Source organism: Carlito syrichta, unplaced genomic scaffold (assembly GCF_000164805.1).
Source record: "Carlito syrichta isolate Samal-C Ts95f unplaced genomic scaffold, Tarsius_syrichta-2.0.1 Scaffold308818, whole genome shotgun sequence".
In the NCBI taxonomy this organism is placed as follows: Eukaryota; Metazoa; Chordata; class Mammalia; order Primates; family Tarsiidae; genus Carlito; species Carlito syrichta.
In genome coordinates this window covers 1,279,349-1,296,796 of record NW_007252914.1, presented here as the reverse complement: position 1 = coordinate 1,296,796, position 17,448 = coordinate 1,279,349, and the positions used below count along the sequence as shown (strand labels likewise).

Genomic DNA, 17,448 nt, shown 5'->3' with positions numbered 1-17,448 from the left:
TGTCATGACACATATATGATGTATATGGTTATGTATGTATTATATATGGTGATGGCTGAAATACTGATACTGCTGATATTTAACTTCATCAGTGTAATATGGTTTTTTTTTTTTGAGTTGGAGTCACACTCAGTTGCCCAGGCTGGAGTGCGGTAGTGGCATAATCATGGCTCACTGCAGCCTGAACTTTCTGAACTCTGACGATCCCTCCCAAGTAGTTGGGACTGAAGGCATGTACCACCATGCCCAGCTAATTTTGGGGGTACTTTTTGTAGAGACGAAGTCTCACTGTGTTGCCCAGATTGGTCTCAAACTCCTGGGTACAAGCAGTCCTCCTGCCTTGGCCTCCCAAAGTTCTGGAAATACAGGTTGAGCCACCACACCCAGCCTCAGCATTTTACTTTTATGTTTACAGAATTTGAACCCACCATGTATGTCAAACTTTGTCATTAGATTTGAATTCATGTTTTAATTTGATCCTTTAATTACTGATGGTAGCAATTGTTAGCTTTCTTGTAATGGAACAACAGAATAGATTTTCTACCTTTTCATAGAGAATTTCATCTAAGGAGTATATAAAATAAATGGTTAGCTGTGATGTAATTTAAATTTTTTAAATTTGCAAATCACTGTGTATGTTAAGTAAAACCACTGTCACAAACCAAATAGTTATATTTTGTTTAGACTGTTCTTTGTTATAATGGTGTGTAATTTCTTAAGTGCTCATGAGTAGCAACCTTAGACGTTCTGATTCATTTGCTTAGTCTGCTTACGATTTAGAAATTAAAGTTTTTTTTTCATTCCAATTGTGAAATGGCCCCTCATACATTCTGATAAACTGAGTAATTAACATGTCCAATTTGATATCTAGCGATTCTATATTGAGTAATGGTCAGTAACCTGATATTTATGTTTCTCTCCATTTTTTGTTTTTTTTTTTTTTTTTTTTTTAGTGGTGGGAAAGACAGCTGTTATAATATGATGCAGTGCATTGCTGCTGGGCATCAGATTGTTGCTTTGGCAAACCTAAGACCAGCTGAAAACCAAGGTAAGTATATGCCTTTGTTTGGAAGTTGACCGAATGACCGAAACCCCAACTTCATAATTATATTCTATTGTATGCAGTGTAAAAAAGACAAAAAATAAACAAAATATGCATTTAACACCTACTGAATGCTAGGTTCTGCATAGAATTTAGCATCAAATGTTTTAATTTACATATTCTCATAACAGCTCCTAGAGGGAGACATTATTAATTTTAATATACATGGATACTGAAACTCAGGGTTTTATACATTTTTTCCAAAGTACAATAAGTAACGCAAGCTTTCTGAGCTGCAGTTTGAACCCTCTTACTTCAGAGTACGTTGACCTTCCACCATACCACATTTCCAATTGTTGCAAGCAGTATCGAGATAGACAGGATATAGTTTCATGCCTCAAGTAGCTTGGGAATTAAAACACATATATTGATAAGTGATATATGAACTTTATTAAAAAGATGCAGTTTACCTGTTTTAGATGGAAGCCAAAAATTTGAGACTTGAGAGAAACAAAGCAATACATTTCCACTTTTCATTTGTCTGTGTTCACAAGGGCATTCATCACAGACTTCATTTTGGCTCCTTTTTTCTGTTCAATTTTTTCCCTAATGAAACTTCCCCAATTAGAACTTTTTAAAAAAGAGATTTACTCAACAATTTGCTTTTTATACTCTTGTTATACCTATAAAACAATAGAGAATAACTGCTAAACTGTAAGAAGGAGAAAAAGTTAGCACTTGTCTGACTTTACTGCATCTCATGACTCTTCTAGTAAGACTTTTCTATCATCTCCTTTACTTCTTTCTGAACTCTATGCTTTTGCATTACTATTATCTTAAGATCAAGTGAGTAGTATGTATGAAAACATTAATCATAGTTCCTATTATGAAGTAGGCATTCTGTAAATTTAGTTGAATTGGAATGTAGCACTAAATACTCTCCTTCTTTACTTTCCTCTCCCCCTCCTTCCCTTCCTCCCTCTTTTCCTCCCTTCCTCAAGGCTCCCAGTCTACTATAGTCTTATTTTTATATCAGCTTACTATTGTTTTCTGTTATTTTATCTGTTTTATATCCCTAAATAGATTGATTGGTAGCTTCTTGAGAGAAGAGATCATATCTTATATCTTCCTTTAATAGCTCCTTAGCACTTGGGACAGCTTTGTACCTCTGGTAGGAGTTCATACAAAGTTTATCAGTGGACAGATGTATAGTGGACTAATTTGAATTAGCCCTGGAATCATGAGCACTTATTTCAGCCAGATATTTGAATTTCCTTTCCTTCTGTGATTAAGGCCCAAGTAATGCTGGGAATGATGTAGAAAGATAGAGTTTAGAAATATTTTATGGGAAGAAATAGAGCAGGTCTTGTAGAGTGTCAGGGATAAATGCATATGCTAGGATTTTGTGCTGCTCTTCTGATGATGAGTAATAGTTAGTTTTTTAGAAGTGAGGCTTTTTAAAAAAGATTTTCTAGTTCTGACTTTAAGAAAGGGAAAACTCTGAGCGGGAACTGGCTGTAACGTCTATATTATGAAAAAAAAGAAGCAGATTCTCTTTTCAGGCTTACCACAGAAAAGAAACTTCCTTATCTCTTGTGGCCATTCAAGCAAGTGGGACTTTTAAGCTTTCTATCTTGAGAAGTCTTAGTATTTAAAAAGCAGGAGTTTATGTAATATATAGTACATACATGCTACATTATAATTTTTTCCTGGAGTTTCTATCTTCAGCTTGTCTTCCACATGAATTATTTTACTTACCTTGTACAGAATCATTAATATATAATCATCCTTGTGCTCATGGTTCACCAGTAGGGTGGTAAAATGCCAAACAGATTGTATCTTTAAATTATACCTTTCAGTGAAATGGAGACATTTACTTAGAATATTGTTGTTGAGAAAAAAATTAATAGTAAATGGAATTGGAATATTATGAAGTGCAAATACCTGGGAAAAAAAGCAGCTGAAACTATAATTGTAGAAGAAAATGGCTATGGGTAGGAGTGCTCCGGACAGGAGAGGACTTAGCTAATCTTGTTTTAATATCAGCAGGAAGTTGGGGATTATTGAACGATTCAGTGAGTGACTTCTTTTCCCCTTGAACATGCTGTCAAAGGAACCTCAGTGAGGAATTTCTAGTAGAGATGACTCCAACATAGAGTAAAGTTGATTAAAGAGTGAATTCTCTACACTGGGTTTTCAGTGGGTAGTCTGGGAAGGAATTTATTCTCATCAATGGGGTTAATGTGAACTTGTCATAAAATTCACAAAACCATCTCTTTAAATTTGTACAGGAACTTTTGTGGCATGTTAATTGACGTACTCCAGGCAACAGTGAAGCCTTTTGGTTTTATTTGGTCTCAAACCATTGTTGCTATGTAGCTTCCATTAATAAAAGCTACATTGTGGTTAGGCCTAAATGGAACCTTAAAGGAAAATTATCTTCTAGATTTTTTTAAGTCAGTAAAATGTTTTAATTATTATGCTAACATCAGGATGTTTCTTGCTAAGAAGCCCAGGTTTCTTGAATACATTGATTTGATTGTTAATGATATCCTTTTCAGATAATACATTTAAAGATCAGTTTAACTTTAAGATAAGAGAAGGCTGAAGGGTTTTTAGGTAACTTTGACTATACCTCTACTTCTTACTGGTACCAGCAGTAGACAGAGTTATAATACTAATGTAAATACCGTTCTGAAAAAAGCTATTCTAATGTGTGAGTTCAGAAACTTGATGATCCAAAATGAGATGGTATAGGGCAATGGCTTTGATTGGTAAAGGGGGCACTTACACTATCATTTTTCATTCCTTTTGATAGAATATTTTCACATTCAGTAGAAAGCCTGGACTTGTTTGGCGTATATGTACACGTATACACATAGGTATATGTCAAATAAATTATTTTGAAACTTTTTTTTTAACATAATATATTGTACATTACCTATATCATTAACTATTATTCTATAATAATGCTTCCCATGTGTATTCTTTGGAATACAGATACTCTCATGAAATGTAAGTGCTCTGGACAGACACATCTGAGACAGAGTTCATACTCTTGTCTTTTCGTTGGAGTACCTGAAAGCATATTGCCCTAAGAAAAATTGCAGCAAAAACTCCCACTTAACATTGTTTATCTGCATGTTTTATACACTTGTTTGGCCTGAAATCCTCTTTTCATCCCATACCTATCAATATCTTATGGGATTTGTATTCCACAGAAAATACTTAGAAAATGCTCATCTTAAAAATTATATTAATGGTTGCATAGTATTTTATTATGTGAATGTACTATAATTTCTAATCTATTATGAATGTTGTCATAAATGTCTTTTAAATTACCTTTGTGTATATTTTTCCTTTTCTAAAAAGAAAAGCTATGAGATCAAATAATCTTAATATATTTTTAAGTTCATTTATATTATCAAAAGATCTGATGTGATTTATCTGTTTTGAATATTTTACCCATATTGATGCTTGTGAAATAGTGTGATACCAGTGATTTTTGTTTTGCGTGTTATCATGTTTCTGTACTTGTAAATGCTCAAAATATACTCACTTTATATGTTTTGTTGAAGTACTGAATATAATGTACCAAAAGTGCCTACATCTTTTTCTTACAAATATTTGCCATTCATTAACTAAGTAGATACTTAATTAAGAAAGGTTTTTTTTTTCCTGTGAGGCTAGATGACCTCTTGAAAACTGTGAATGATTTGAGAAAATGTTTTTGTAATAAAAATCTATAATTGGATAAACTGATCAAAATTTATTGGATACATTACTCTTTAAATTTTTTGCTGTTATGGTTTTTAAAATGTATGTATAATTGTATTTGTAATTATCAGTAGAGATTATTAGAGCTGATATGAACTAGATGTAGCTTTGGATAAATGTCAACTCTCTTATTTTTTTTTAACTACATAAATGCAGAGAAATATAGTGCAGTAAGCTTTTAAGTTCTATATTGACCATTATTCAAGCAGTAAAACTTTGATGGACTTTCAAATTTACTTTCTTTTTTACTCTATTTTACTGATTATTTCTAATTTAATTGTTACAGTGAATTCTGATGAATTGGATAGCTATATGTATCAGACAGTGGGTCATCATGCCATTGACTTATATGCAGAAGCGATGGCTCTTCCTCTCTATCGCCGAACCATAAGAGGAATGAGCTTGGATACAGGACGAGAGTACACCGAGTGTGAAGGTGATGAGGTCGAAGATCTCTATGAGCTTCTGAAACTTGTTAAGGTATGCAGTAAAACCAATTATATTTATGCATTTACTGAATCACTTATAATAAATAATATACAATTACTAGTAGCTCACCTATTTTTTAAAAGGATATTTTGTCTTTTTTGGGGGTAGGAAAAAACACCCAAATGGTTTGTAAGCCCTTATATTAAATGGTTTTTAAAAGTAAGATTTTTAATGTAGTTTGGCATCCAGGGTTATCAAATGATATTTAAGCTATGTTTTCTTTTGCTTAGAATATTGGAACCAATGACCGTTCAATTATTATTATTATTATTATTTTTTGAGTTGGAGTCTCACTCTGTCACCCAGACTGGAGTGCAGTGGCCGCTCCCGGCCACCGCAGCCTCGACCTGCTGGGCTCTGGCGATACTTCCACCTCAACCTTCCAAGTAGCTGGAATTACAGGCATGCGCTACCACGCCTGGCTGATTTTTTGGTTTTATTGTAGAGATGAGGTCTCGCTGCCCAGGCGGGTCTCGAACCCGTAGGCTCAGGCAGTCCACTCACCTCAGCCTCCCAAAGGCACGGGATTACAGGCTGAGCCACCGAGCCCGGCTTCAGTTATTTTTTTGACAAATAATTTGGAATGCCTGCTTTGTGGTTGGCATATAATGCTAGGTACCAAGGATGGGGCAGAGAACAAATCAGACAAAGGCCTGTTCTAATGACACTTGCTTTCTAGTGGAAAAAGACAGACAATAAACAAATAAATAGCATACTTGATGGTGAAGAGTACTGTGAGGAGGAGTACAGCAGAGTTAAGGTAATAGCACATAATGGCAGAGGTGGCCATGGATGTGGTTCTATGTATAGTGGTCAAGTAAGACCTTTTTTTGATTAGGTGAAGATTAAGTAGCCCTAAAGAAAGTGAAAGACTGAACCTTGCTTGAATCTGGGGGAAGAGATATGAATTAAATATGTAAGTCACTGTCTGGCAGCCATTGTTCACTCGTTGTTAATTTCTTTTTTTTTTTTTAATTTCAGTAGCCTTAGGGGATACAAATAGTTTTTGGTGCCATGGTTGTATTGTATAGTAGTAATGAAATGTAGGCTTTAGGTGTACCCACTACTCCTACCTGTGCACATTATGCCCAGTAGGTGATTTTTTGTCCCTTCACCCCGTCCTTCCCTCCCCTTTCTGAGTCTCCAATGTCCATTATTGCATTCTATATGCCTTTGCAGATCCTTAGTTGAGCTCCTGCTTATAAGTGAGAACATGCAGTGTTTGATTTTCTATTACTATGTTAGTTCACTTAGAATGCTGTTTCCCAATTCCATCCAAGTTGCTGTGGAAGACATTTCATTCTTTTTGATGGTCAGATAATATTCTATAATGTATGTATACCATATTTACATAATCTACTAATCAGTTGATGGACATTTAGAGTGATTCCACATCTTTGCAATTGGAATTGTGCTGCAATGAACATGCAAGTGCAGGTGTCTTTTTAAATTTACTGTTCTCTTTTCCTTTGTAAATGCCTCGTAGTGAGATTGCTGAATCAAATGGGAGGCCAACTTTTAGTTTTTTGAGAACTCTCCAGCCGACTTCCATACAGGTTGTTCTAATTTACTCTCCAATTAATTTCTCTAAACAGAAAATGTAAGAGAGGAGGTGTGGGGCTTATATATCTAATAGGTACTATACTCAGCAAATATTAATTAATAAAGATGATTTTCTGTTGAGCAATTATCTTTTTGTTCTTACTGATGCCAACTATTTGAAAAATATTCAATATTCTTCCTCTTTAATAGATGAATTTTTATCTAGTCAGCTGCAGTCAATTCATATAAGGCGTATCTGATAAAATAGGGAATTTAAGCTATTTTATTTTCTCTCTTTAGAGAAGTTCTACCTTTTCAGAAGCTCTGTCATGAACCTGTGTCATGAAAATTTCCTAGTCTCAAGTAGTTACTTAAATGCTATTCTTGAAATTTGGTTTTTGTTTGTTTCTTGAGTTGGGGTCTCATTCTGTTGCCCAGACTGGAGTGCAGTGGCATGATCACAGCTCACTGCAGCTTTGAACTCATGGGCTGAAATGATTCTCCCACCTCAACTTTCCAAGTAGATAGGACTACAGGCATACACCACTATGTCTGGCTAATTTTTTACAAAGTTTTTTGTAGAGACAGGGTTTTGTTATGTTGCCCAGCTAGGTCTTGAAACTCCTGGGCACAAGCAATCTTCGCACCTTGGCCTCCCAACGTGCTGGGATTACAAGTGTGAGCTACCATGGCTGGCTGTTATACTTTAAATTTGATACAGATCAAAGCTTAGTACTAATTTAGGATTTTGATTTGAAAAAAACATATGAAACATTGAAATTATTTTAAAATGATGTGCTGGATTAAAATAATTCTTGTTTTATATGTCAGAGTATTTAAATTTTTATTTTAAAAAGAAACTGATAGAAAAAGCCCATAGTTTCATCATTTATTGTTTAATTATGGGTAGCATAAGAAGCAGGTACTGGTCAGGCATGGTGGGTCATTCCTGTAATCCCAGTACTTTGGGAGGTGGAGGCAAGAGGATTGCATGAGCCCAGGGATTCAAGACCAGCCAGGGCAACTTGGTGAGACCTCACCTCACAATAAATAAAAACAATTAACTGGGCATGGTAGCACATGTATGTAGTCCCAGCTACTTGGAGGGCTGAGGTGGAAGGATCGCCTGAGCCCAGCAAGTGAAGGTTGTGGTGGCCGTGATTGTGCCACTGCACTCTAGTCTGAGCAACAGAGTGAGACTCTGACTCAAAAAAAAAAAAAAAAAAAAAGTTGATGCTTTTGAAAGGAAATTACAGGGATCTGTTTTTTTCCTTCTGGAAAGATATATGCTAATAATATTTTGATTATCAAAGTGGAGGGCTTAGAATAATTCCACTTTTAATGACTGTCCCTCCATAAGGGTGCAGTTATGATCTTAATAGTGTTCACTTTGAAGTGTGAAATACTGAGTGCAAATTCTGCATTTTCAAAATGTCTTTTTCAGAGTACAAAGAATTTGGACATTAAGGTTTTAATATAAACCCATATTATAAAATGGTTGGACTCACACTAGAAGTAATTGAGTTGCTTAAAAATCACAAATTTGATTACTTTGGTGAAGCTCTGTGATAATAACAACCCTCCAAGAAAAGGAAAGATAATCAATTACTAATCAATTTAATTAAAAATGGTCAGATTAGTAGTAATTAAGATGAAATTTTCCTTTAGATCCATGCTGTCTTTGGAGAAAGGGATGCTTTGTCATTATCTTTATAGTAACCATCAGTTATGACATAAATTAATGCTAATGTTAAGTCTTGACAACTTCTGCTTTCGAAGTTCGTACATGATAATTATAACTATAGTTGAAAGAGATGTTATCGAGTTGTCTGGTACTAAATAGTTTCTTCTTTCCCTCTGTAGAAATATTAATTTTACTATAGGATATTTTAAGAACATAAATATGAGAAATATATTACTTTTATGGAAGAGATTGTATAACTAGGCTTTTATAGTTAAATCCATTTATGAAACACTGATACAAAGATTCCAATAGAGGTCTTACATATTCTAATGAATTATTGAGTAATTATGGAAAAAAGTAAATCTAGAAAAACTATAATCTTTCAAGATAGTATTTACTTTTTCTTAAAAAAGAAGATAGAACTGCATTTTTAAATATTTGAATATTAATAAGTATTGAAAGCATTTAGATTTATTTTCATTTTACACATTTATTTATAACAGGTTGCAGTTTTGTGGCTTTTACATTTAAGTCAATCTTTTGTTTTTGTAACTTTCTTTTTGTCCCTGAAATATTAAAACTAATTTTTAAATAGGAGAAGTCACTTTTTGCACAGAATTCAATTTACTAATCACTGAAAAGAAGTAGGAAAGACTTAGAAGAACTTTTAGAGCTATAAGTATCCTAACTAGTTAGAAGAAGTAATGAAAACTATCGAAATGGAATAAGCCTTTTGTGTCTCATAGGTTAGCAGGTTACTGAGACAGCTAGAGACAGATCTCTTAGGCTGTTTGCAAAATATCTGGTTTTCATGTGACTAATCTTATTGTAGTCTTTAGAATTTATTTGCTATTAAAATACAACTTCATTCTTATCCAGATCACTTTAATAAATACCTGTATTTTTCCTGCAAATATAGTACTTTCTAATTCTTCGTGTTTTTTTAAGTCACATGAACAGTATAATAGTTACTGAAAGATGCATATAAGTACCATATTTCTCTAGAAAACATATTTAAGGATCAGCGTAGTCTTTCTCTACTAGGTTGGAACTACTTTTACTGGGTCTCCTGTCTTCTTATTTCTTTTACTGGGTCTGCTGTCTTCTTATTCCCTGGTTTCAATAGAATCCATCTTTAAGAAGCTGCCTTAGATGGTACTTTCAAATCTTTACATTTTGAAAACATTCCTGTTCTGCCCTCACATTTTATTGATACATTGGTTGAATTTAAAATTTTAGATTGAAAGTCATTTTTCCTTAAATCATTTGAAAGCATTGCTTCATGGTCTTCTAGCCTTTTGCTGATGTTAATTTAATTTTTTTTAACTTTTAATTTTTTTATTTTAAAGATATGGGGTGCAATTCAGGGTTAGGTATACAAATGTTCATTATGCAGGTATCCTTGTTGATGAAGTGCCCCCCCATTCCCTAGGCAGATCCCCACTACTGCCAATCTCGCTTCCCTGTCCCCATCCTGGCAGTTTACCACTACTGCCAATACTTTTTCTTATAGTAGTATGATAATTGTTAAAGTTTCGCTCATGAGTGAGAACATGTGATACTCAGTTCTTTGTTTCTATGAAAGATTACTCACTATTATAGACTCTAAGTCCATCAACGTTGCTGTGAAGTTCATGATTTTGTTCTTCTTTATGGCTATATAATATTCCATCGTGTATATGTACCACATTTAAAAAATCTAGTCCTCTTTTGATGGGCAGTACAGTTGGTTATATGATCTTGCTATTGTGAACAATTCTGCAATAAATATACATGTGCAGTTATCTTTTTAATAGAGTGATTTGTGTTCTTCTGGGTATATTCCCAGTAGGGGGATTGCGGGGTTGTATGGAAGGTTGATTTTTAGATCTTTTAGGTTTTGCCACACTGTTTTCCACAGAGGCTATACTAGTTTACACTCCCACCAGCAGTGTAGAAGTGTTCCCTTTTCACCACATCCTCTCCGGCCTCTGTTGTTTTTTGAGTTATTGATGATGGCCATCCTGACTGGAGTTAGGTGGTATTTCAATGTAGTTTTAATTTGTATTTCTTTGATGTCTAGTGAAGCTGAGTATTTTTTCATGTATCTGTTGGCTGCTCATATGTCTTGTTTTGAGAACTGTCTACTCATATCTTTTGCCCACTTTGTAATGGGGCTGTTTGTTTTTTTCTTAAGGGATGTTTGAGTTCCTTGTAGATCCTAGATGTTAGGCCTTTGTCAAATGTACAGTTAGCAAATATTTTTTCCCAGTCTGTGGGCTGTCTCCCTGCTCTCTTGATGGTTTCTTTGGCTTTGTAGAAGTTTGTCAGTTTGATGAGGTCCCACTTGTCTATCTTATCTCTTAAAGCATGGGCACTCGGGGTTTTGATCAGGAATTGATTGCCAGTTCCATTTCCATAAGGGTCTCCCCTGCATTTTCTAAGGTTCTTATAGTTTGAGGTTTTACATTTAGGTCTTTGACCCATTTATAGTTGATTTTTGTGTATGGTGATAGGTAGTGGTCTTATTTTAATCTTCTGCATCTAGTCATTCAGTTTTCCCAGCACCATTTACTGAATAGGTTCTCCTCTCCCCAGTCGTTGGCGGTGGAGGCTTTGTGAAAGATGAGTTGATTGAGAAATTGATGTTTTGCTTTTGGAATCTCTATCCTGTTCCATCGGTTTATATGCCTCTTCTTGTACCAATACCAGGCTGTTTTGATTATTGTAGCTTTATAATTAATGTGATTTTTGTTTCATTTTAGGTGACCTGTTGGCTTGTTTTTTCTCTCTATTAGATTTCATGATTTTGTCTTTATGCTTGGTGTACTGAAATGTCACAATAATGCTGTATTGAATGTTGACGATTGCTTCTCCTGCATGCCTTCCCCAACTCACAATTGAGTAGTGACATTTCTCTCGTCCTTTTTCTCTCACTGGTGTTTTAGAGATAGGCACGTAACACAGAGGTGGAAACCAGTCACAGCGTGGCATTCTTCTGACCATAGTTTGGATCATTTTTCTGGCCATAGATTGAATCAGGGATGGTTTTGTTACCCTATGTTGGCCCTGATAGAATGAAGCCTATAATGATGGGTGGTTGTCAGAAGGTAAACTCTTTCTCCTTCTGTACAGTGAGATGTGTGGTTGTGAAACCTAAAACTGCTATAGCCTTTTTTTTTCTTGAGGGAAGAAAACTTAATGTCAAATCTGACATACAAAATTGACAAAGCCAGTAGAATTGCAGTGCAAGTGTGGCTCTGGAAAACCTTTTTCCACTAGTTGTTTGATTGTTTTGTTTCTTTTGTTTTTCTCTGTTCCCTTTTTCTAGTATTCTCATTGGTCATATATTAGACCCAGATTAAATCTTCATGTCTCTTTTCTCACATATTTTCTATCTTAATGTCTTTTTCCCCCCATATATGCTGTGAGATTTCCTTTTTAAATTTCCTTTCTTCTTGATTTTTTAAAAAATTTAGCCATTGCATTTAAATAGCAAGAACTTTTCTTGTTCACTGATTATTTCTTTTTATATCAATCTGTTTTTCTTTCTATAGATGCAACATTCCTACATCTCTCTTAAAGTACAAGTAAAATACAAGAGATTTTAACCATTATCTTGTGTTTCCTGATATTTTAATGTTTTCTTTGGAAGTCTTTTTTCCTATCTTTTATTCTCTTATTTCATGTTATAGACTTTCCTAAAATGTCTTGGTTGCCTATTCATATCTTTTTTTTTTTTTTTTTGAGTTGGAGTCTCACTCTGTCACCCAGACTGGAGTGCAGTGGTTGCTTTCGTCCATTGCAGCCTCGACCTGCTAGGCTCCGGCGATCCTTCCGCCTCAGCCTTCCAAGTAGCTGGAACTATAGGCATGCACTACCACACCCAGCTAATTTTTGATTTATTGTAGAGATGAGGTCTCACCAATTTGTCCAGGCGGGTCTTGAACCCGTGGGCTCAGGCAATCCACTCACCTCAGGCTCCCAAAGCGCGCAATTACAGGCTGAGCCACTGAGCCCGGCAACCTATTCATATCTAACTAAAATGCAAGAGGAAAGCTGATTGTGAATGTTTTTGACTCTAGAGTTTTCCCAGCCTCACATCTCACACCTGTTATTCCTGGAGTTGAACTTGACCTAGTTTGGGTGGCCTAGTTTGACTCCCTTTTTGGCTTTATTCTCTTCCATGCAAATAAGTAGCTTATGGCTTCCTCTGCTGACTTATCAGTCCTTATTCCTTCTTTATCTGCTTTCTGACTAAATAAATTAATTGAAATCCCTTTTTCATTGGTGCTTCTTCCTGTTTATCATTGACAATAATAATTTTTAAACTAAAATGTTAATAATGAGCAAATATTAAAGTTAATTATTTAATATGTAAATATAAATTTAATAACAAAATGAAATTAAATAATTAAAATTATCATGATTGACAGTAATCTAAAGGTAAGCTTGGCTTCAAGTAAATTAGATATAGGACCCAAATTTATAATAAAAGTCTAGTTTTCTTCTTGTTTGTTTGGTTTGGTTTTCTGTTTCTTTCTTGCCACTACTTTCTGTTGATTCTGTTCTCACATAGTACCCGTGTAATTAGAGGGTGGCTCCCAGTTACATTCTTCTTGGTTCAGATGTAGTAGAAAATGCTTCAGTTTTCTTCTTAAATAGCTCAAAGGAGAATCTAATTGTGTTTCCTTCTCACTCATTGGTCTGACATTTTTCATTCATTAGCCAATTATTATTATTAGAAGGTGACTTCTTTTGTTTGGGTGGTCCTAGATTGTGTGTCATGCCTGGAGTGAGAGGTGGAATCATGATTACTGGGACCATATTTACTAGAAATGAGGGTAGGTTGGATCTTCAAATATAAGTCAGATTGTTGCTGGTAGAAGGGAGAACTGTAGGGGGGCTTAGGGGCAAAGAACAACATGTTTTCTGAAACTGCATTGGTTCTAACTGTTTACATACTTAGAAACCATCTTAGATGATTTTTCTTTCACTGCTTCCTCCCTCATTTCCTCCTTTACTGTCTTTCTGTTTTCCTTCCATCTTCTTTCCCTTCCTTCTTAATTTCTTTCCAAAATAGTTGGACTTTGGAGCCACAGCAGTGAGCTTATAGTCTAGGCCCTACATTAATTTGCTCATGATTTCTGTACCTTAATATCCTGTATGCATGGTGAACTCAACAAGTTCAAAACACTTATCTTTCTGCACAAACTTGTTCCACATCCTGTATTTACTTTATTAAAAGCATCATTGGCTGCGTGCAGTGGCTTAAGCCTGTAATCCCAGCACTTTGGGAGGCCAAGGCGAGAGGATTGCCTGAGCCTGCAGGTTTAAGACCAGCCTGAGCAACATAGTGAGACCTCGTCTCTACAATAAATTAAAAAAAAAAAAATTAGTCTGGAGTGGTAGCGTGCACCTGTAGTTCTGGCTACCTGGAAGGCTGAGGTGGAAGGATTGCCGCAGCCCAGCAGATCGACGCTGGGATGGCTGTGAGTGTACCACTGCACTTCAACCTGGGTGGCAGAGTAAGACTCCAACTCAAAAAACAAAAAAAAAACGTCGTCATTTACCCCATCACCTGTCCAAACCTGGCCCATTCTACTAGACTTCCACTTTTTCTCAGTTCCTTTCTCTACTCCATTATCCTCAACCACCACTGTTAGATCTCTAGCACCTGTTGATAATAATTCTATGGCTTCTAAAATATGATCCTTGACCTAATAGTCACCACTACTGGTTTCTCACTGTACTGTACAAGTCAACTTGTCTTCAGTATATCTCTATGCTCCCTCCTTCTACTACATTATTATGAGCTGATCTGTATAAATAATTATATAATCCATGATTAAGATACAATCCAAACACATTAGGCTGACATAGAAGGGTTTTTAAGAAGGGGCCCTGGCCAGGTGTGGTAGCTCATACCTATAATCCCACCGAGGTGAGAGGATTGCCTGAGCCCATGGGTTCAGACCAACCTGGGCAACCTGGCAAGACCTAGTCTCTACAATAAATCAAAAAATTAGCTGGGCGTGATGGTGCATGCCTGTAATTCTAGGTACTCAGAAGGCTGAGGTGGAAGGATCACCTGAGCCTAGCAGGTCGAGGCTGTGGTGGCCATGAGCCTGCCACTGCACTTCAGCCTAGGCAACAGAGTGAGACTCCAACACAAAAAAAGATAAAAGAAAAAAGAAGACTCCCTTACACTCCTACTAGTCTAATCCTGCAATTCCCACACAAGTATCTCTGGTATCAAGTTATTATGAACTAATTAGGTTTTTAGAAGTTTCCTTTTCATGTCTGAATCTTTGGCTGTGCTTTTCTAAGCCCTTATCTCCTTGTTCTCCTGTAGAACCCTTTCTCACCTGATACTCTTTTGTGAAACCTGCTCCAATTTACCTTCTTCCTGTCTCCTCCATGGCAACTTGTCTATACCTCTCTTGTGGGTCTCAGTGCATTATTAGAATTTTGTGGCTTTCTCTCTCACTAGATTGTGAGATCTCAAAGATATGCTTAGTGCTGTTCATTTTTGTATCTCTAGTTCCTGGCATACGGGGGACTTTTAAAATAAAAGATTGGTGAAGAAATTAGTTCAGTCAAAAATTTATCAAGTTTTTAAAATCTATTATTTCATGCAGAGGAACCATAACATTGTTACAGTATATGATGTAAAACCGTTGGTAAATTCATTTTGTTTTTGTTTTTCTGCTTAGAAGCATAAATGGGATGGATATGCATTATATCATGGTGAAAGTTTTCAAAGTTAGGTGTCCTATCAGATTTGGCATTGTAGCCCCTAACTGTACCAAGAGTAATTTCTAGCTGCAGAGTTTTATTACAATGCTAAGCAAACAATTTTTCACATTGCTTTTTGGTATCTGCATTTTAACAACCTGATTATAGTGGAAAGTTACTTTGTAAATCTCATTTCACTTTAGATATTGGGGAAGAAACCCTAGATTGTTAGGTGACTCAGGCAAATTTAAAGGGTTTGAAGACTGAGAAACATAAAAGATGATCTTAAGATGTTAGGGACCCAGATACTGCTAATTAAACAGGCACACAGCCCTGTACAGATTGCTCCTGGCTCCTCGGTACTGCACAGCTTGCCTCAAGCCTTGTCAGTTCCCAAGATTTTGGACATTAAACCTGGTCCCTTGGCATAAGAAATGCTTTTCTAGTATTGATTCTGGACTCCAAACAGGAAGAATTGGCATTGGAACAAACCAATGTCGTTTTCATTCTCAGGTGCAGCTTTACTGAGGCTGTGCCATATCTGCCCCTTTCAGATGATAAAGTCAGGCATACATGAAGAAGCACATGATGGAAGATCTGTCTGGAAACAAAATGTTGTACCATACTTATCAATTAGAATGTTTCCTAAACCTATCTCAGGTTCAGAGTCTTCATCTATAAATTCCCCCTAAGTACTAGAAAACTCCCTCATTTTGGCCAACAGACTGTCTCCTCAAAACCTTGAACTTTCTCTACTTGGTGTCAGTGATTGTGTGTGTATATTGCATATGCACTTATATACCCTTTCCATTTATATTTTCCCTTTCTATAAATTCACCAGTTTACTTTTATATTCTGTATTCTTCTACAGACTACAGATTTATTTCTATCTTATCATCTACTCTGCGTATTTAAAGTGTGTTGAGTATGTTTGACATTTCTTTCAAATTTCTTTATACTTTTCAACCTCTGGGTCTGTGTCCTGTTGACTGTCTTTCTTTTTTTCTGACTCTGCCACCATTTATTTTCAAAGAAATCTTTTGTAGATGTCTACTTCTGGAGTTGTGTTGTCTAAGATGCTAGATGTATGTTTCTGTCTTTTACTTTATTTCTAGACCTGTAGTCTATCTTGCCTTTGTAATATTCTTTGTTAAGTGACTGAGAACATATTACCCAGGTTGATAAGTATAAATTATTTTATTCCTTTATTATTGCATATTTTTGGAGCACTAGACTTTGTTGGTGGTCAAGTGATAATATGATAGATATTAAACTGGATATTTTTATGTCATCTTTTCTTTTTTTTTTTTTGAGTTGGAGTCTCACTCAGTCGCCCAGACTGGTGGCTACTCCTGGCCACCACAACCTCGCCTGCTGGGCTCCAGCGATCCTTCCGCCTCAGCCTTCTGAGTAGCCGGAATTACAGGCATGTGCTACCACGCCCGGCTGATTTTTTGATTTATTGTAAAGATGAGGTCTCACTGCCCAGGCGGGTCTCGAACCCACGGGCTCAGGCAATCCACTCACCTCAGCCTCCCAAAGGCGCGGGATTACAGGCTGAGCCACCGAGCCCGGCTATCTTTTCTTTTTAAATTGGGAACGTCTTCAGTCAGCAAATTTGTAGTGCCTAAGTTATTAATCATAAAAAGCAATTATATTATCAATAAATATTTAGAAGTGGGGTGTTTTGTTGGTAAGATTGATTTAATAGGGATTTGTTCTGTATCATGCTGATGTGAGAAAATATTAAGTAAATTAAAAGGATATCAGTTGTTCTTGACATTTTCTGTTAACTTTATTTAACCTATACTGTTAACATTTGGAGATTTTTTTCCTACGTCTTTTATTTAGTAAACATTAATTCAGTGTTTATGTACCAATACTGGAAAGTAAAATGATATACGAGATTTAGTCACTTACAAGACACATACACAGATAAGCTAACATAAGGTACAGTTGCCATTAAAGTGTACAGTTAAAGGATTGTGGGGATTCAGAGAGGAAAAAAATCCCATTTTGGGGGACCAGGAGTGACCATATGGGAAAAGTTATATTTGATATCCTTGAAGGTTGTTTGCATTTTGACAGAGGCAGGCATTGGAGAATAGCTAAGAGAATGTTGGTAATGAAGGGCAGAGCATAGCCAAAGTCATGGACACAGGAAATCATGAAATGTATTAGGGAACTAGAGTGATTC

At 35.8% G+C, this 17,448-nt stretch overlaps 1 protein-coding gene across 2 annotated transcripts in view; it reads left to right on the top strand.

The window, feature by feature from the left end:
* The first annotated feature begins 957 nt into the window (after positions 1-957).
* Positions 958-17,448, top strand: part of DPH6 (diphthamine biosynthesis 6) — a 200,029-nt gene continuing 183,538 nt past the window's right edge. The window contains exons 1-2 of one of the 2 annotated variants that reach the window (XM_021716453.1): positions 958-1,048; positions 5,106-5,299. In XM_021716453.1, the coding sequence (XP_021572128.1) occupies positions 979-1,048; positions 5,106-5,299 (264 nt within the window). In that variant the 5' untranslated portion in view covers positions 958-978. The remainder of the gene's footprint in view (positions 1,049-5,105; positions 5,300-17,448) is intronic. The other variant, XM_021716452.1, reaches the window with a different exon arrangement.